At 48.0% G+C, this 21,469-nt stretch overlaps 1 protein-coding gene across 1 annotated transcript in view; it reads left to right on the top strand.

Annotated features, from left to right (window-relative positions):
* RTBDN (retbindin) overlaps nt 1–14,415 on the top strand; it is a 36,649-nt gene extending 22,234 nt beyond the window's left edge. Inside the window, exons 4-6 of the mRNA XM_068274223.1 lie at nt 4,626–4,754; nt 8,212–8,299; nt 13,762–14,415. Coding sequence (XP_068130324.1) covers nt 4,626–4,754; nt 8,212–8,299; nt 13,762–14,052 — 508 coding nt within the window. The 3' untranslated portion in view covers nt 14,053–14,415. The remainder of the gene's footprint in view (nt 1–4,625; nt 4,755–8,211; nt 8,300–13,761) is intronic.
* Nucleotides 14,416–21,469: the final 7,054 nt, after the last annotated feature.

Genomic DNA, 21,469 nt, shown 5'->3' with positions numbered 1-21,469 from the left:
GAGGCGATCGGAGTGGGTGGGGGGATGCCGCCGCTCAGCGGCTATCGAGGGCTCGCTACATGATTTAAAAAAATTAAGAGTGCTGCGCTGCCCCCTTGCCGGCGGGAATTGGACCGACAAGGCGGTTAATCTCTACTTATCACACCTAAATAATCTATATCTTTTTTTTTCACCACAAATTAGGCTTTTTGTGGGTGATTAGTTATGGGGATAATATTTTATTTGGAAATAAAGGTGTATTTTTTTTCCTCTGTTGTGTTTTTTTTGTTTTCTCATTGTACGCCAGCAATAATTGCATGCCCTTATTTGCAAAAATAACATCAATATCTCCTTGTGGCATACAAAGTTAAAAAGCTTAAGGGTGCATACACACATCAGACCATAGTCTTTGGAAAATGAAAGATCACAGACCAATCTTACCACCCTTCCTGTAGTATGAGAGCCATACTCTACACAGTCTTTTCTATGGAGCTGAACTCCACATCAGAAAAAAATCATTGCAAGATCCTGCACACAAAGATGCTGTACAGACACAAAAGATCAGTATCTGCAAAAGATCTGTTCCTGCCAAAAATCCATCCCTGCAAATTGCAATGATAGTCTATGAGATCTGCAGATCATCATACACACATGATTTAACTGACATTCATCTGCAGATCAAGCAATCATCCGCAGATCTGAAAATCCATCCTGGTGGATCTGATCTGCAGATGAATGTCAGTTAAATCATGTGTGTATGATGATCTGCAGATCTCATAGACTATCATTGCAATTTGCAGGGATGGATTTTTGGCAGGGACAGATCTTTTGCAGATACTGATCTTTTGTGTCTGTACAGCATCTGTGTGTGCAGCATCTTGCAAAGATTTTTTTCTGATGTGGAGTTCAGCTCCATAGAATAGACTGTGTAGAGTATGGCTCTTATACTACAGGAAGGGTGGTAAGATTGGTCTGTAATCTTTCATTTTCCAAAGACTATAGTCTGATGTGTGTATGCAGCTAAAGTCTTTAAAAATTAAAAAAGTAACATGTATTTATGTATTCTTCTTTAAATTGTTTCTTTTGGTATATATTATATGAAAATAAAAACATTATTGCTTTAGATTCAGTTTATCCATAAAAATAATTCACAACACATAGGCCCCAACCCTAAAATCTATTCTACCACTTATCCCAGTTAAAATAAAACCACACGTCTCATCTGATAGCTAACTGGGCATCTAGCAGGTTATTAACTCTAAAGTGTGCATGTGTCTTTGTATCGGCCATTTTTTTTCCACAAAATATTTTAGCGCCATACTTTGTTTGCATAGCCCCAGAAGAGGCTGTAGAGCAGAAAAAGGCCACAAATGTCACCATTACGGAACGCTAAAAAAAGTGGCGTAGCTACAAACCTCTGGGCCCCGATGCGGAATCTGGATGTGGGCCCCCCCCCGCAGCAACAATAGCCCCCCCGGCAACAACAGCCCGCCCCCTCCCCCGTCAACACCCGACGCACACACATATCCGAATCCCTATAGCCAGCTATAGGTCCCCCCAGTAAAGGTAGCCAGGCATAGGTAAGCCAGTATAGTTGCCCCCGGTATAGGTTAGCCAGGTAGGTGCCTCCAGCATAGGTAGCCAGTATAGTTGCCTCCAGTATAGGTTAGATAGGCAGGCGCCGCCGGTATAAGTTAGATAAGTTAGACAGGTGCCCCCAGTACAGGTTAACTAGGTGGGTGCCTCTAATATAGGTAGCCAGAATAGTTTCCCCCAGCATAGGTTAGATAGGTAGGTGCCCCCAGTATAGGTTAGTTAGGTAGGTGCCTCCAATATAGGTAGCCAGTATAGTTGCCACCTGTATAGGCTAGCTAGGTGCCCCCAATACAGGTTAGATAAGTAAGTGCCCCCAGTATAGGTTAGATAGGTAGGTGCCCCCCAGTATAGGTTAGATAGGTAGGTGCCCCCCAGTATAGGTTAGATTAGATAGCTGTCCCCCAGTATAGGTTAGATGAGGTAGGTGCCCCCCAGTATAGGTTAGATAGGTAGGTGCCCCCCAGTATAGGTTAGATTAGGTAGGTGCCCCCCAGTATAAGGTTAGATAGGTAGGTGCCCCCCAGTATAGGTTAGATTAGATAGCTGTCCCCCAGTATAGGTTAGATGAGGTAGGTGCCCCCCAGTATAGGTTAGATAGGTAGGTGCCCCCCAGTATAGGTTAGATTAGGTAGGTGCCCCCCAGTATAAGGTTAGATTAGGTAGGTGCCCCCCAGTATAGGTTAGATTAGGTAGCTGCCCCCAGTATGGGTTAGATTAGGTAGCTGTCCCCCAGGATAGATTAGGTAGCTGCCCCCCAGGATAGGTTAGGTAGCTGCCCCCTGCCCCAGGATAGATTAGGTAGGTAGCTGCCCCCCAGGATAGGGTAGAGTAGGTAGCTGCCCCCCCAGGATAGATTAGGTAGGTAGCTGCCCCCCCAGGAAAGATTAGGTAGGTAGCTGCCCCCCAGGATAGATTAGCTAGGTAGCTGCCCCCCCAGGATAGATTAGGTAGGTAGCTGCCCCCCCCAGGAAAGATTAGGTAGGTAGCTGCCCCCCCAGGATAGATTAGGTAGGTAGCTGCCCCCCCAGGATAGATTAGGTAGGTAGCTGCCCCCCCAGGATAGATTAGGTAGGTAGCTGCCCCCCAGGATAGATTAGGTAGCTGCCCCCTATGATGGATTAGGTAGGTAGCTGCCCCCCCAGGATAGATTAGGTAGGTAGCTGCCCCCCAGGATAGATTAGGTAGGTCGTTGCCCCCCAGGATAGATTAGGTAGCTTCCCCCGCTTTGCCCCCACATAATGGAGGGGGGAGCCGCAGCCGCGGAGAGGGCAGCCCGACCTTTCCCTCCCTTCCTCTCCCCGCCCCCCCCCCCCCCAGATGCAGAGTGACGCGCACGGAAGCGCTGTAGGCAGAACTCACCTCCGTCCCTGCGCCGCTAATCTCCTCCCACTGTATAGATGTTGTTACACACTGCTTCCTGTTTAGCCGGAAGCAGTGTGTAACACCATCTATGCAGAGCGGGAGGAGACCAGCGGCGAGTGGAACGCAGGGAGGTGAGTTCTGCCTACAGCGATTCCGTGCGCGTCACTCTGTATCTGAGGGGGGGGGGGGGGCCCGGGGAGAGGTCGGGCTGCCCTCCCCGCGGCTGCAGCTCCCCCTACCAGCGCGCACGGGCCGCACGGCCCTCCACACGGAGATGGGCCCCCCGGGCCCCTCCCCCGCCTCTTTAGGAGCCGGGCCCGGTCGCCATGGCGACCGTTGCGACCCCGGTCCCTACGCCACTGCTCAGCTATTAAAAAGTTAGTGTTTTGTAAGCTACCGACTTGTGTAGTTTTGCTGAAAGTTTGAGCATAATTTTGAAAATGCCATTTTTTAAATGGTGTATTGAGTTTATCTATTTTTTTTATGCAATAGAGATCCAAGCTATGACACACATCAACATTTATTCTACAGTTCATTATGATTCAAATGAGGTCCCGTATTCGTCATATATACGTCATTTGATAAACTCAATGCACAGCAATCCAAAAGCATTTTTGCCGTTTTTTAGATCAGTATTGGTTAGTGTTAGGAGTAGGTGGTGGGTGTTAAGCATAGATAGTGGAGGGTTTAGGTGAGAGGTAGGGTACAGTGGTAAAATGACCAATGTTCTATTGCCATTATTTTGCGTCTTTTACTTTTACTCTGCTATCCTTCATAATCATGCAATTCGGGACGTCACAACTCCGTAGTGCGTGTGCAGGGCGCTCCTGGCCACAGGCACGATCAAGGGCGGCCAAGCAGCACCTGCGCACAGCTCACTGACCCTGGCCGACCCCTAAGTACCGGTAGCTTCAGGCAGCCTTTATAAGGTAACGGAGGGGGACAGAGAAAAATATTTAAAATTTAGGAGTTCTCAGGTATCCTTCATTTAGTTTTCACCTTTTCTCTGCTCTGAGTTTCCTCCTTTCTAAATGTCCACATTTGAAATTGCCCCCAGGAGACTCGGGCGCTGGATACAGCCGGTATATGGCTGATCCTGCTTCTGCACAAGTCCGGCCCGTATTAATTACTATTCCCCCTCCAGGCCGCTATGGATAGTGGGGGAATGATATAATTCGGCTTCCAGCGATTGCTGGAGGCCAAATTATTGTGTTTTTTAAGCAACTTCGGCTCCGTTTGCTGACGGCTCCGACGTTACTCACTGAGCGCCGCTATAGACTGATTCCCATTACAGTCTATGGCGGCGCTGGCTGCGCCCAAATCTAGCAGCGCTGAAAAGCACTGCTCCGGGCTGGAGATATAATGCTGAACATCTCACTTGTTTTACCTCAAGCTTTATTGTTTGCGAATTAACATTTCATTGATGAGGAATTTACCTCACACGCTGGTCATTTTAGTTTTCCCGTGCAGTAACAGCCTTTGTGAATTACATTTTTTTTTTTTAAATGTTTGACGAAAACCAGTCATTGTAATCTTTACTGAATGCGGTAAATCAATGTTATAAGAAGCGAAGCCGAAGTGTGCAGAATATGCAACAGAAAAAGAGAACCTGTCTGCACCAGACGAGCAGCAGTTTCTTCACAAATGTTGGTAACCAAGGAACAGTGATGACGCTCTTTTTCTCTCAGGTGTGAAGAATACATTAGCCGTGTGCAGTGTATGTACCTCTGCTCCCCACACATCTCCAAGTGGGGGCTCCCCGGCACCGTGGCTGGGATCCATGAGTTGCCCCTCTGTGATGCCTTCTGCGATGAGTGGTAAGAGTTCAACTTGTGTAGTTGAAGTAAATGGCAGCCACTATAAATGCACTAGTCACATTTTGTCCCAGATCAATAATAATGCATTAGTGCCCGTCCTTCCCCCTTGGCATAGATTTTACATTCCTCACCCTTTGGAAGCAGCTTGTACAGATAAATTGAGCATAGCTGTGGCCAACATGGGACAATAACCCTCATCAGGGGCAAACGCAGGATTTTTAAGGGGGGGGGTTCCTGAAAGGTCCAGAAGCACGTATGTCCCCGAGTGCTTCCGAATACAGGTGGCTCCATACTGCCCATGCACAAAAGTGCGCTGGCGTATTACGGAGCTGCCTATCTTTGGAAGTACTCAAGGACACGAGTGTTTCTGAGGGCTTCTGGTAGCAGCAAATGTGAACGGGGTACAGCACTGGAACAACTCCCCAAGAGAGGAACAGGAGATAGACTTAGTTTGGACAATTCAGTGGAATATGCTACATAGTGTCACATAGCGCAAGCGATAGCCATATGATGCAGGGATATATGCATCTGCGGAAGATGGCGGCGCTATATAAATACTAAATAATAATATTTTGCCTCACCAGGATTGCACTTTTATTTAGCTTTCCTGTATGACAAGAAGACACAGCCAGCTCTAGGGGAAGAGGGAAACAAAGGTAAATGAAGGAGGCTGGTGCACACCAAGAGTGCTTCTGAGCGTTTTTCAAATCAACAGTGATTTGAAAAGCGCTTGACTAATGTTACCCTATGTGGGTGTTCCCACAGCAGCGTTGTGATTTTTTCAAAATCGCAGGTATACTGCATGTAGCATGTTTTTGAGCAATTCATTCAAAAATCGCTCTGAAAATCACTTCACAAAATCACACTCACAAATTGCTAGCGATTGCTATTGTCATTTTGGCGTTGCACTAGCCCAGAGAGAGGAGTGGAGAAATTGAGAATAGCCTGAGATGGAGCAGAGAACTTATCTGTATTGCAGTCCCACATCAGACAGGCTACTTGCCTGTAATCGGACTCCTGTCCCTGTCAGTCTCTCACACAAGTCAGAAAGAAGCCCTCCTGGAGTCTAGGGACTGTCAAAAACTTTTCAGCTTGTTAAACACCTTACCCACACATGCAGTCATTATAACAATGGGGAGAGACCAGACAGATGTTTGCCCACGGACCCTGAGTCCAGGCAAGCTCTGCATCATGCTGTGCATATTTTACCAGCTTGCCTGCACTCTAATTTCATCATGTCGGACACTTCTGTGCTGTGGAGAGTCCAGGACTCCATAACCAACATTCTCTCACTGCAGGCAGCATCTTCTTGTGAGGGAAGCTGGGCTGCCTCTCTCATTCTATTAGCTGGAGGGAAGCACCAGAAGTAAGAAGGGAGGGAGAATGAGGCTGTTTATATTATGCGGGCTTCCCTGGCTGAATACACAGCTCAGTGCAGGGGGGAGGTTCCAGACACCCGGAACAGCCCCCTCAGTTCGCCAGTGCTCATTCAATGCATACATGTCATTAAGGCACCAGGAAATTTGGGCGCAGGGTAAAGCCAAAAATGTCTCACCCTGCAAAAGCCCCAAGCAGTATTAATTACTATTGCCCCTCCAGGCCATTGACACTGGGGAAAGACGAAATTCAGCTTCCAGCTATTGCTGGCAGCTGTATTATGCTGTCTTTATCGTAATTTGGGGTCCAAGTTTTGCCTGGACAGCCAGGCAATCTGCATTGTTTAAAGCAGCAGGGACAGCCACACTATCCCAGTGGAAAAAACACATATAACTGAAGCCAATCCTCATATAATTTCCTCCTTTACTCTTCTTTATTTCTAGAAACTGCACGGTCACATCTAGCTTGCTTTGCAAACACGTGAGCACAGCATAGATTGTATTTCAGCAGCTTCTGCAGAGGGGGTGAGATGTATTTCCCGTCTCAGCCTTGTGTCACACTGAACTGCCCTCAGCCAATCAGTAAAGAGCAGGAATGTGGGAGGGGAGATAAACGTCCTTCTCCCTGGCTATGTTCCAGAATAGAGCCAGGCTGACTGATATAAGATTTATTAAAGCACATTTATGATTATAGTGGAATACTGACTGCATTTAGACTACATAATAAACACAGAGCAGTGGGTAAATGGAATCTGATTTTATGGCCGACAATCGATCTTTAAAAGGAAATAAATGTCAGCCTCCATATCCATCAGTTCAGGTATGCTTTAAACAAAAATACAGCATCTGTCATGGTTCTCCATGGCTAAAATCTGGCTTAGGTACGCTGTAGTAATAAACAAAACTTTATTCTGTAACCTGTCCTGCAGAGCAGCAGCTGTGGTCTGATTGGTTGCTATAAGCAGTTGCCCTGCAGAGCAGCAGTTGTGTTCTGATTGGTTGCTATAAGCAGTTGCCCTGCAGAGCAGCAGTTGTGTTCTGATTGGTTGCTATAAGCAGTTGCCCTGCAGAGCAGCAGCTGTGGTCTGATTGGTTGGTATAAGCAGTTGCCCTGCAGAGCAGCAGCTTTGTTCTGATTGGTTGCTATAAGCAGTTGCCCTGCAGAGCAGCAGCTGTGGTCTGATTGGTTGCTACTATAAGCAGTTGCCCTGCAGAGCAGCGGCTGTGGTCTGATTGGTTGCTATAAGCAGTTGCCCTGCAGAGAAGCAGCTATGTTCTGATTGGTTGCTATAAGCAGTTGCCCTGCAGAGCAGCAGCTGTGGTCTGATTGGTTGCTATAAGCAGTTGCCCTGCAGAGCAGCAGCTGTGGTCTGATTGGTTGCTATAAGCAGTTGCTCTACAAAGCAGCAACTGTGGTCTGATTGGTCACTATAGGCAGTTGCCCTGCAGAGAAGCAGCTGTGTTCTGATTGGTTGCTATAAGCAGTTGCCCTACAGAGCAGCAGCTAAGGTCTGATTGGTTGCTATAAGCAGTTGCCCTGCAGAGCAGCAGCTATAGTCTGATTGGTTGCTATAAGCAGTTGACATTCTTTCAGCACCGTTTAGCGAGTCACTGATGTGTGTATAGACATTTGCATATGATGTGTGTATAGACATCTGTCCATCCGCTCACTAACATTGCGGGCAGCACGGGCAGCACATAATGGGCAGCACGGTGGCATAGTGGTTAGCTCTCTCGCCTTGCAGCGCTGGGTCCCTGGTTCAAATCCCAGCCAGGGCACTATCTGCAAAGAGTTTGTATGTTCTCTCCGTGTCTGCGTGGGTTTCCTCCGGGCACTCAGGTTTCCTCCCACATTCCAAAAACATACAGATAAGTTAATTGGCTCCCCCTAAAAAAATTGGCCCTAGACTACAGTACTTACACTACATAATATAGACATATGGCAATGGTAGGGATTAGATTGTGAGCTCCTTTGAGGGACAGTTAGCGACAAGACAATATATATATATATATATATACACTGTACAGCGCTGCGTAATATGTCGGCGCTATATAAATAATAATAATAATTGTCCCGACAGGTTTGAGGCGTGCAAAGAGGACTTAATATGCTCCAGGCACAGCAATGCAGACAGGAACTGCAGCAAAGGATGCATCAGTTATGCACAGGTGAGTGTGTTGCACAAACCTGTTTCATTTACAAGATGGATATTGTGCTTAATATAATTTTGTGCAATCCGAAAAAAAAAAAGCCTTTGGCCCTCCTTGGGCTGCCTTAGGAAGCCCTAGCATTCCGGAGAACTTCTAAAGACAATAACATATGCAGCATAATTTCTTCATGAAAGTGCAGTTAGATTTGAAAAAGGCAGCATCACTGCAAGTATATATTGTAGTGTAGAAAATCACTGGGGGTGTCAGTGACATGAACTGATGCTCTGTGACATAGGTAGCGGGAGGAAGGGTGACTGGATTGCATGCAGACAGTAGGAAGGTTCAGCTTCAGCACTCGCCCCCTCTCCACTGATACGTGTTACTGCACGGGCAGGGCCGGTTCTAGCCACAATGTGCCCCCCTGACACCCCCTCCTCTTTCCCGCAGCAACAGTGCCAGCTAGCAGCCCTCCCCCCCATGGTCTCAACCATCCTTAAAGGGGTTCTTTCGCGAAAAAAGTAGGCAGTTAAAAATGTGACAGATGACAGGTTTTGGGCCAGTCCATCTTTTTAAGGGGGATTCTCAGGGCTTTCTTTGTTTTCAACAGCATTTCCTGAACAACAGTTGCAAAATCTAACTGACATAATAGTGTGCAAGTGATTAGGGAGGCCGGCTGGTATCTTGCTATTTTGGCAGTTAAACTGCTGTTCAGGAAATGCTGTACTTTTTTCGCGAAAGAACCCCTTTAAAGTGGGATAAAACAAATAAAATTCAATAAAAATGTGTTTTCCTACTTTTTATTACCCATATAGTATCATATTTGCTTTTGTGCACAAGTAATATTGTCGGTTTACAAATGACAAATTCCCAAAGTACAGTTTATCTGCTCTGAAAGCTGCCATTGCATTTTATTGCATAGATGATGTACGGTATGTATAAATTAAAATCTATCTGGTGATCATTTCTTAGCGGTCTCTGCTTTTACTATGTGTGGCAGCTCAGTTCCAGCACGCTGCTAATGTTTACATTCCTTTGTGAGCTACAATTAGTAAATAACGGGCAAAAGCTGCCCAATGAAAAATAAAATGCTGTGTTAACTATTTGAATGCTGTTCTGCTTCTATTTTTTTTGTTGTAGTAATCAGTTTTATGGTGTAAATAATCTTTTAGAGCAAAGTGAAATGCTGAGTTTCACACCACTTTAAATAGAAACCATAACCAAGAATTGAACTTCATCCCAATCAGTGACTGATACCCCCTTTCCATGAGAAATCTTTTTCTTTTCTCAAACTGATTATCAGTGGGCTCTGTATGGCTGATATTGTGGTGAAACCCCTCCCACAGTGTGATGTCAGGACCATGGTTCTGACATCACACGGTGGGAGCCTTGTTGCATTGTGGGAAATAACAGCTGTTTTCAACTGCAAAAAAAAGCAAGCAGCATCTCCTTCCACTGACATCACCTGCCAGCAGTAAAAATGTCACCATGTGATAAATGTCAGAATGTAAATAAGGGGAAGGAAAGATTTTGCAATGAAGACTGACTAAATCATTTATACATAATTATTGTAAAAATGAAGCACTTTTTTTATTACATTATTTTCACTGGAGTTCCTCTTTAAGTGGTTAGTGGCCACCTGTCTGACCGGTGTACTCTCCCATCAGTCTTTGCACTCCCCTCTTCATCCCTGCTGGGCGCTTCTTCTCAGTGCCCCGGTGGCATGTATGTACAGATGTGACATTCCACTGGGTCACGGAGAAGAGGTGACCAGCAGTAAAAAGAAAGGATTACGATGAAATGGGGACCCCCTAGGCAAGACAGCAGTTTTTGCCCACCACTGATGGTCACCTGGCTTTTTTAGTAAGATTTGGTGGAGGCATCCGCCAGGCCCCAATTCTCTCTCCACGAGTACATCTCAATTCGGCACTAGGCAGTTTGGCGCAGGGCAAGCAACACCTCAGCATTCAAAATTATATTACAGTAAGGTTTGTGCGGCACTTTATGCCTTATTTATCCTGCAAGGTACAAATCATTCCAAACAGTAGCGAGACATACCGACACTCTGAGCTAACAGGCTTTATTTCTTTAGCCCAAGCTGTGCAGCAACTTTGCACGGTCCCTTTATGCAACAGAAATCCTTTAACCAAGGTTCATTTATCCCGAGATGGGGGAAGGTGGAGAGGACCATTGATCCTCTTATCCTCTGGGAATAATGATCCTGAAAGCCCCTGTTATCCCATCAGCGTGAAGGGTCACCGGCCAGTTCACCTTCTGTACTGTACAGGTCACATGGCTTTAACCTTCCAACCAGCCTGTTCCTGCTCAAAGACCTGCCAAGGGCAGCGACCAGAGAGCCTAATGTACCAGAGGACAATCAATCCTCCTGCCATAAAAGGGAAGGTCCGAGGAGGATAAAAATAAATACCCACTTACCTGGGGCTTCCTCCAGCCCCTGGCAGCCGTCCTTTGCTCCTGCCGCAGCGCCAGTGGCTCCCGGTTCCCCTCCGGTGGAGAAGCCGACCTCACCAGGTTGGCTTCTCATGCGCTCCAGGATGCGGCTCACCGAGTCACACTGACGTCAATCGGACTGTTATGCGCAGGCCTCTGGTACCGGAGGGGACTCCGGGTCACCAGCAGGGAGCAGAGCTGCGGCGAGGGCACAGAACGACTGCCAGGGGCTGAAGAAAGCCCCAGGTAAGTTTTTTTTTTGTTTATCCTCCTCAAATGTATCCTTTCAAGAGAGTCTGTAAAGTTTATAAATAAATATAAACAAAACAAAAAAAGTTACTCACCTAAGGAGAGGGAAGACTCTGGCTCTTATAGATCCTTTTTGTTCCTCCTATCCTTCCTCCTGTGATAAAACGTGCATGTTTTCACACATACAGACACACGTGGCGTGCAGAAAATGCATACAGAACACTGACAGACAGACGAGTGCGCTCCCAGCCTCTGCTTATTACACTCACTCTGACCACTTCTGATGGAGCAGAACTGGCACTTGGGGAGTGGTAGAGAGGTTGGGAGAAGGGCAATGTATACAAGAGCCTGCTGCACACTGAATTGGGATGGTCTAGAAATCTTTGTCTACAAAACTTTGTATGATTCGTTGTGGCTGAGCAGAGGCAGTCATCAAAACAACTGCGCAGAGAGCAGAAAGCCTTTTCTTTCCATGCCCTTAGTTGTCAGACTCTCAGGACAGGGAAAATAAATTTCTCCCCCCACAGGGCCCTTTGCGGCTTCTGGGCCCCCTGCGGTTGCATCCCTTGCAGGGTCTATTGTTACGCCCCTGATCTCGATTGCAAAACACATATATATATATATATATATATATATATGCGCAGTGTTCTCCCCAGAATTTTTTTCTAGCCGGGTGGCATGAAATAGTAGCCGGGTGGCATAAAAAAGTAGCCGGGTGGGGCGAGATGAAAATGCAGGGCAACTGTGCTTACAGCATAGGAGGAGGTGAGAAGGTGAGCCGATGACAGCCGGGTGGTCACCAAATCTAGCCGGGTGGAGCACCCGGCTAAAAGAGCCTGGGGAGAACACTGTATGCGTTTTGCAATCGAGATCATAACGAGATATATATATATATATATATATATATATACACACAGTGTTCTCCCCAAAAATGTTTTCAAGCCGGGTAGCATGAAAAAGTAGGGTGGGGTAGAATGCAGGTTAAGCGCAACTCTGCTTACAGAATCAAAGGCGGATGATGAGGCAAGCCAATGATAGCCGGGTGGTCACTAACATTAGCTGGGGGGGGGGGCACACAGCTAAATGAGCCTGGGGAGAACACGGATATTATATCCTCTATAACATTGGTGGAGAACCTATGGCACACAGAGCCATCTTTTGGCACGTGTGCTGCATCCCATCACCACCGCTGACTATCTGGCTGGTGACTGCACGCCTGGAGCTGGGGTTGGAGCTGGAGGCTCAGTTTGCGGTGGGGGCAGGGCGCCCCGAACGGGGAGCAGTGCCGGAGGAGGTGCAACTTCTTCTTTGTTCTCCTTGGACCCCCCTCCTGTCACCATGCTCCTCCATAGTGTTGCCACTGTGGGTGAAAAAGTTTCACACTCCCCTTCCTTGGCTCCGGGCTCCATTAGACACTAGAGGTCCAGGTCCACGATGTCTCCTTTGCATTGCCGCTCGCATTTCTTCCTGATTGTGCAGTGCGATGCAGAGGAGCCATTGCGGACCTGCAGCTCTAACATCTGATGGAGCCCGGAGCCAGGGAAAGTGAGTGTGAAGCTGTTTATAATGCAGCAGCAGCGCTATGGAGGATCAGGGTGACAGGAGGGTGACCCAGATGTGTTTTCCACCCCACAGCAGCCACCAGCAGCAGCCCGTGGAAGCCACCCACGCCACAGCAGCAGCCCCCCCCCCCCCCTTGGAGATATCTTCCCTCCCACCCCAAAACAGCAGCCCCCCCCCTTGTAGATACCTTCTCTCCCACCCACCCCACAGCAGCCCCTTGAAGTTACCCTCCCCTCCACCTCACATTGGCAGCAGCCCCTTGTAGTTACCCTCCCACCGAACAGCAGCCCTTTGGAAGTTACCCACCCATCCCACAGCAGCCCCATGAAGTTACCCACCCATCCCACAGCAGCCCCTTGAAGTTACCCATCACACAGCAGCCCCTTGGAGTTACCCTCTCATCCACCCACCCCACAGCAGCCCCTTGGAGTTACCATTCACCCCCACCCCACAGCAGCCCCTTGGAGTTACCCGCCCACCCCACAGCAGCCCCTTGGAGCCACCCTCCCCACATCAGAGCATGTAAATACAATAGCCCATGGAGCCCCCCACAGCAGTCACCCACCCCAATCTGTCACACAATATGTCATTAACTGTCTAGTGGCACTTTGCGATAGAGAAGCAACATTTGGGCCGCAGTTTGGGCACCAGGTCCCCAAAAGGTTCGCCATCACTGCTCTACAATAAAACCCCTTTGTCTCTGCGTCCCATCCCTGCACTTCCTCTGTGTGTGTGTGTGTGTGTGTGTGTCGTGTTTTGCGCTACTGCGCATGTGCAGGGAGGGACGCGGGGGAGGATGAGGGAAGGGAGGAGAGGGAGGCGGGATTTTGAAACGGACTTAGGTGTATATTTACACACATACACACACTACTTCCCTTTAGAGAGCCTTCCCATTTCTCTCACAGTCTCCTTGTTCCAGCACTGTCACCCCGTCGTACATATTCAACCATCTGGTCTAATACATCTTCGGGGAAGCACTCACATTCCCAAGACAGACAGGCTCCATACTGCGCATACGTGAAAGTGCTTCCAAAGTGTTTGAAACGTGGTGTCCGTGAAACAAAAAGACTTTAAGATGCAGAGCTTTCGCTCTCCAAAGGTAAGTATCCTTGAAATGTGGTTACATTTAACTTAAAAAATAAAGCTACATAGATGTTGATTCCTAATGCATTTACCTATTAAAAAGCCTACAGACTTACTAATTTACAATTTCCTTTTAGAAGTTTGGATCCGGGGGAAAGCTGTGCGACACAATATGGAAGCACTCCTTTGTGGCCGTCACTGAGCAGTGCTTCTGCATCACTCCCCTGGAAGAGGGGGCGGATGTTTCACAAGAAGACCAAGCCTACACCGAGCTGGAGATTGTCCCAGTGGGGTCATCAGGATTCCCAGAGATGTGCGCCCAGGACCCTCACAAAATCCCACACAAGAGAAGGATGAGACGGGCTGTGTGGAAGAGGCAAGCTCCCATAGAGGGCGAGGGCAGCGGCAGTGGTAATGGCGCACAATAAGGGAACAGAAAAACCCTATTTACTCATGCTCTGACCTCACTTCCTCTTTCAAGCAGCCACTTCCTGTTCCTGCAACACCTTTCCCTTAAAGTGCCCGCGTTACCAAAGCTAACCAGCAGCTGATCCGGCTATGGCTGAAATCAAAACACACAAGCACAAGCTGAGCCAAAGAGCTTTTCACTACATGGCTTTATATCGCGCAATTATGATTCTGCAGACCGATTGTTCTGTGCTCCCCAATACTCCGTGTTTGTAAATTGTCAACAGCATCGGAGCTCTTGTAATAAAGCTGCGGCAGGGAAGGAGAATTCGTCCCAGTTATGCACCCTCATCAATTTAAGAAAATAAATCTATATATATTAATGTCTGTTCCAGCTCTTCCTTTCTAAACTTTTCAGTTAGGTAGCTATCCTGAGGAGGGAGGTATGGAGGTTGTCTGCTAAAACTGGGTCACATCTGGCCATCTATACTGGGGAGGGGGGAGCCTGCCTAATACTGGGGGCATGTCTGGCCATCTATACCGGGGAGGGGGGAGCCTGCCTAATACTGGGGGCACAACTGGCCATCTATACCGGGGAGGGGGGAGCTTGCCTAATACTGGGGGCACGTCTGGCCATCTATACCGGGGAGGGGGGAGCCTGCCTAATACTGGGGAGGGGGGTGCCTGCCTAATACTGGGGGCACGTCTGGCCATCTATACCAGGGAGGGGGGAGCCTGCCTAATACTGGGGGCACAACTGGCCATCTATACCGGGGAGCCTGCCTAATACTGGGGGCACGTCTGGCCATCTATACCGGGGAGGGGGGAGCCTGCCTAATACCGGGGGCACATCTGGCCATCTATACCGGGGAGGGGGGAGCCTGCCTAATACCGGGGGCACGTCTGGCCATCTATACCGGGGAGCCTGCCTAATACTGGGGGCACAACTGGCCATCTATACCGGGGAGCCTGCCTAATACTGGGGGCACGTCTGGCCATCTATACCGGGGAGGGGGGAGCCTGCCTAATACCGGGGGCACATCTGGCCATCTATACCGGGGAGGGGGGAGCCTGCCTAATACCGGGGGCACGTCTGGCCATCTATACCAGGGAGCCTGCCTAATACCGGGGGCACGTCTGGCCATCTATACTGGGGAGGGGGAGCTTGCCGAATACTGGGGGCACGTCTGGCCATCTATACTGGGAAGGCTGCCTGCCTAATACTGGGGGCACGTCTGGCTAGCTATACTGCCTAATACGTGTATCTATAATTAAGCCGCTGGGAAATTTGGGAGCAGAGTGTAATAAATATTTGTTGGTTGCTATGGGCAACAACACCACACCTTTGTTCGGCACTACATCTCAGAACCTGTAAAAAATTGACTCTCGTCACAGTAGCAGCAAAGTAGATAGAACTGATAGACGTCTTCAAACTTTAAGGAGTTTATTTGTCAAGATAGATATACAGACAAAATGCAGACATGTTATAAGTGCGAGTAGTACCGGCTTTAGGTTCATCTTTGTTCCTCACACTAAAGCCCCATCTACACCATACAATCTTTGTCTGATTCGATTCAATCTGACATGTCCAATCAGGATTCGATTAAATATGCCATTGTAAAACAATGGCAAATTGAGTCGAATCGAATCCTGATCGGACATGTCGGATTGAATGAATCAATGAATCGAATTGAACAAAAAAATTGTATGGTGTAGATGGGGCTTAAGGCCAATGCAACCTCTGTACAAAGATGCAGGTGTAGTAAAGTAAGAGGAAATCACAGGAAGGTAGAAATGACTAGGAGTACGTTTCCCCAAGACCGTCCGTTCCTGAACAGCCACTCAAGGGTTAACACTGGACTCCACCCGAAGGGGTGGGGTTCGCTGTCCATCACATGCTAGGCCTGCCATTAGCTGGCAGAAGCATGTGATGGAGTGACCAGCACAATCTTTACTGTGCATGCACTGGAAAATCCCTGTTCCCTTATTCTTAGGAAAGTATTGTTTCCTGTTCCCTGGCCATTGTTTACCCCACTGCCGCCTGGATGCCGGCACACCTTGAGCTGATACCGCGCTCCGGCCTTGTGGAAGACACCCACAGAATGTTTCTCCAAAACTCAGAACTGTAATTCCTCCAAATGTCTTTATGTCATTTAAAGAGAATCTGTATTCACAAAATGAAGTATAAACAAACATCCCTGCCTGTTTGGGATCATCTCCTAGCCCCCTCTGTAATATTTTTGCTGCTCTCCGCTGCAATAAAGAGGGTAAAAAAACTGTTTTATAAAAACTGTTTTGTAAACAGAAAAGATGGCCACCAAAACAGGAAGTACATCAGCAGAGCAGTGAAACTCAGTTAATACACAGTAAGTACACAGAGAACTCAGTGAGTTACACATTGAATTCAGTCTCCAGAGGTTATGTGCAAGTTTTGAAAGAGCTCTGTGTCAATGAAGCATGACAAGCTGTGTCTTGGCTCTGCACTCGTGTCAGCCTGACAGGCAGCTTCCTCCTCAGCCAGTTATTCTTTGTTCAGTTTATCAGTCTGTGTTTATCAGCCTCACAGATAGCAGACAAGCTGACAGTAAGAGCAGGGACATTGTCTGTGAGGAATAATCATCACAGGAGCACTGGAGGGGCTTGGAAGGAGTTAACTTGTTCACATTACTGAAGAGTTGGCAGCCTTCGAGACACAGCCGACAAATCCGACAGGGGAAAGATAAGTTGATTTATTACAGATATGGTGTAAGTAGAAAGTGCTGCAGTAAGCCAGAGCACAATGGAACAGCCTTAGGAACTTGTAGGATAGGAGAAATACTGCTAACATTTTTGTTACAGAGTCTCTTTAAAGAGACACTCTGCATATCAAGTCTTTTTACTAAAACCAGTTCTCTAAAGTAACTGACGGCCCAGAATTCAAGCACATCATCCTTAAAGAGAACCCGAGGTGGAATATACTTATGTTAGTGGGGCACAGAGGCTGGTTGTGCACACTAACACCAGCCTCTGTTGCCCCATGGTGTGCCTCAAAGACCCCCCTGCGCGCCGCTATACCCCCGCAGTGCAGGCGACAATGTTTACCTAAGCACTGTCTGTCAGCGCCGCACCCCCGCCTCCTCCTTATCGGCGCTACCCGCCTGTGTCCCTTCCCTCCCGCTGATTGGAGGGAAGTGACGCGGGCGGGTAGCGCCGATACGGAGGAGGCGGGGGAGCGGCGCTGACAGACAGCTCTTAGATAAACATTGTGCTGGCAACACGCTGCGTGTCGCCAGCACTGCGGGGGTATAGCGGCGCGCAGGGGGGGGTCTTTGAGGCACACCATGGGGCAACAGAGGCTGGTGTTAGTGATTTGAGTCCTATGGGAGAAAAGCGCTTTACAAATGTTATTGTATTGTATTATTGTATTGTTAGTGTGGACAACCAGCCTCTGTGCCCCACTAGCATAATAAATTCCCACCTCGGGTTCTCTTTAAAGCAGTAGGATTAGCCATACTATGCCAGGAAAAAAAACCCACATAAGTAGATAAATACTTGATCTACTTACATAACACATGTATTGTACTGTCCACGTTTTGATTTCAGTGAATGTTATATAGTAAATGAAGAGAATTCTGTTCCTGGTGGGAACCATGTCTTTTGCCCACAGTTTAGGCTAAATCCTGATGTAATTTCTGCCCTTTACTTTTTTTTTTTCTTTTCTCCTCCCAATTGCTGAGTCACCTCAGCCTTGCTTGTAAACACAAGTGAGCGGGGGATCGTGTTTCAGATAAGCAGCTGGCAGCGAAATAAATGGAAGAGGAATATATTATAGATAAAAAGAACACCCAGTATGCAACTGTTTGGCACTGACTACTAAAGAGCCAGTGCTCCTAAAGTATGAGATAACTCCAAATCATAAACAGTATAAAGTTTTGAATGCAGGATTAGCATCATTATCACTTTATACACTCAGACCAGTTGCTGTTGAAATTTGATTTTTATGGTTACAATCCCGCTTTAAATTCACAGGGTAAAGCCAAAAAAAGGGTCTCACTCTGCTCCTGCAAAAGTCCCGGTGGCGTTCATTACTATTCCTCCTCCAGGTCACCATGGACTATGAAAGAATACGTAACTCAGCTTTCAGCTACGTAAGTCCCCCACTCTCAGAGAGCTGGACATGTGAGCTCAGGCTCCTGTAGAGATAGAGGTCATCTTACATGCCTGGCCACAGGCTGTTGGTGGACCATCTTGCTTGTAGAGGTTTTCTGGTCTTCACATAGGTACAACTCACACAGTTTACAGCAGATAAATTTGAAGTCGTATATGGACGCCTATGGGTAAGTGAGATACAAGTGCACAAACCCCAATAAATCCAGCTGTGGCCCACTAGACAAGGTTTATATGGCATGTATACCAGCACTGCCGCTAGACAACGTTTATATGGCATGTATACCAGCACTGCCGCTAGACCAGGTTTATATGGCATGTATACCAGCACTCCCCCCGCAGACAAGGTTTATATGGCATGTATACCAGCACTCCCCCTAGACAAGGTTTATATGGCATGTATACCAGCACTCCCCCCAGACAAGGCTTATATGGCATGTATACCAGCACTCCCCCCAGACAAGGCTTATATGGCATGTATACCAGCACTGCCGCTAGACAACGTTTATATGGCATGTATACCTGCACTGCCGCTAGACCAGGTTTATATGGCATGTATACCAGCACTGCCGCTAGACCAGGTTTATATGGCATGTATACCAGCACTGCCGCTAGACCAGGTTTATATGGCATGTATACCAGCACTGCCGCTAGACCAGGTTTATATGGCATGTATACCAAGCACTGCCGCTAGACCAGGTTTATATGGCATGTATACCAAGCACTGCCGCTAGACCAGGTTTATATGGCATGTATACCAGCACTGCCGCTAGACCAGGTTTATATGGCATGTATACCAAGCACTGCCGCTAGACCAGGTTTATATGGCATGTATACCAAGCACTGCCGCTAGACCAGGTTTATATGGCATGTATACCAGCACTGCCGCTAGACCAGGTTTATATGGCATGTATACCAGCACTGCCGCTAGACCAGGTTTATATGGCATGTATACCAGCACTGCCGCTAGACCAGGTTTATATGGCATGTATACCAGCACTGCCGCTAAACCAGGTTTATATGGCATGTATACCAGCATTCCCACTAGACCAGGTTTATATGGCATGTATACCAGCACTGCCGCTAGACCAGGTTTATATGGCATGTATACCAGCACTCCTCCCAGACAAGGTTTATATGGCATGTATACCAGCACTCCCCCCAGACAAGGCTTATATGGCATGTATACCAGCACTCCCCCCCAGACAAGGCTTATATGGCATGTATACCAGCACTGCCGCTAGACAACGTTTATATGGCATGTATACCAGCACTGCCGCTAGACCAGGTTTATATGGCATGTATACCAAGCACTGCCGCTAGACCAGGTTTATATGGCATGTATACCAGCACTGCCGCTAGACCAGGTTTATATGGCATGTATACCAAGCACTGCCGCTAGACCAGGTTTATATGGCATGTATACCAGCACTGCCGCTAGACCAGGTTTATATGGCATGTATACCAAGCACTGCCGCTAGACCAGGTTTATATGGCATGTATACCAGCACTGCCGCTAGACCAGGTTTATATGGCATGTATACCAGCACTGCCGCTAGACCAGGTTTATATGGCATGTATACCAGCACTGCCGCTAGACCAGGTTTATATGGCATGTATACCAGCACTGCCGCTAGACAACGTTTATATGGCATGTATACCAGCACTGCCGCTAAACCAGGTTTATATGGCATGTATACCAGCATTCCCACTAGACCAGGTTTATATGGCATGTATACCAGCACTGCCGCTAAACCAGGTTTATATGCGCATGTATACCAGCATTCCCACTAGACAAGGTTTATATGGCATTTATACCAGCACTCCCCCCCAGACAAGGTTTATATGCATGTATACCAGCACTCCCCCCAGACAAGGTTTATATCCCATGTATACCAGCACTCCCACCAGACAGGTTTATATGGCAAGTATACCAGCACTCCCCCCAGACAAGGTTTATAAGGCATGTATACCCAGCACTCCCACTAGACAAGGTTTATATGGCATGTATACCAGCACTCCCTCCGCAGACAAGGTTTATATGGCATGTATACCAGCACTCCCCCCCGCAGACAAGGTTTATATGGCATGTATACCAGCACTCCCCCCAGACAAGGTTTATATGGCATGTATACCAGCTCTCCCCCCCCCCTAGACAAGGTTTATATGGCATGTATACCAGCACTCCCCCCCCCTAGACAAGGTTATATGGCATGTATACCAGCACTCCCCCCAGACAAGGTTTATATGGCACGTATACCAGCACTCCCCCCCCCCCCTACACAAGGTTTATATAGCATGTATACCAGCACTCCCCCCCCCCCCCCCCCCAAGACAAGGTTTATATGGCATGTATACCAGCACTCCCCCCCCCTAGACAAGGTTTATATGGCATGTATACCAGCACTCCCCCCAGACAAGGTTTATATGGCACGTATACCAGCACTCCCCCCCCCCCCCCCCCTACACAAGGTTTATATAGCATGTATACCAGCACTCCCCCCCCCTCCCCCCCCCAGACAAGGTTTAAATGGCATGTATACCAGCACTCCCCCCCCAGACAAGGTTTATATGCCATGTATACCAGCACTGCCCCCCCAGACAAGGTTTTATATCCCATGTATACCAGCACTCCCACCAGACAAGGTTTATATGGCATGTATACCAGCACTCCCCCCAGACAAGGTTTATATGGCATGTATACCAGCACTCCCACTAGACAAGGTTTACATGGCATGCATACCAGCACTGCCACCAGACAAGGTTTATATGGCATGTATACCAGCACTCCCTCCGCAGACAAGGTTTTATATGGCATGTATACCAGCACTCCCCCCGCAGACAAGGTTTATATGGCATGTATACCAGCACTCCCCCCCAGACAAGGTTTATATGGCATGTATACCAGCACTCCCCCCCCCCCCCACCCCCTAGACAAGGTTTAATATGGCATGTATACCAGCACTCCCCTACCTAGACAAGGTTTATATGGCATGTATACCAGCTCACTCCCCCCAGACAAGGTTTATATGGCACGTATACCAGCACTCCCCCCCCCCCCCCCCTACACAAGGTTTATATAGCATGTATACCAGCACTCCCCCCCCCCCCCCCCCGACAAGGTTTATATGGCATGTATACCAGCACTCCCCCCCCTAGACAAGGTTTATATGGCATGTATACCAGCACTTCCCCCCCCAGACAAGGTTTATATGGCCACATATACCAGCACTTCCCCCCCCCCCCCCCCTACACAAGGTTTATATAGCATGTATACCAGCACTCCCCCCC

Source organism: Hyperolius riggenbachi, chromosome 3 (assembly GCF_040937935.1).
Source record: "Hyperolius riggenbachi isolate aHypRig1 chromosome 3, aHypRig1.pri, whole genome shotgun sequence".
In the NCBI taxonomy this organism is placed as follows: domain Eukaryota; kingdom Metazoa; phylum Chordata; class Amphibia; order Anura; family Hyperoliidae; genus Hyperolius; species Hyperolius riggenbachi.
The sequence above is the reverse complement of the archived record's forward strand: the minus strand, read 5'-3'. Positions and strand labels throughout refer to the sequence as shown.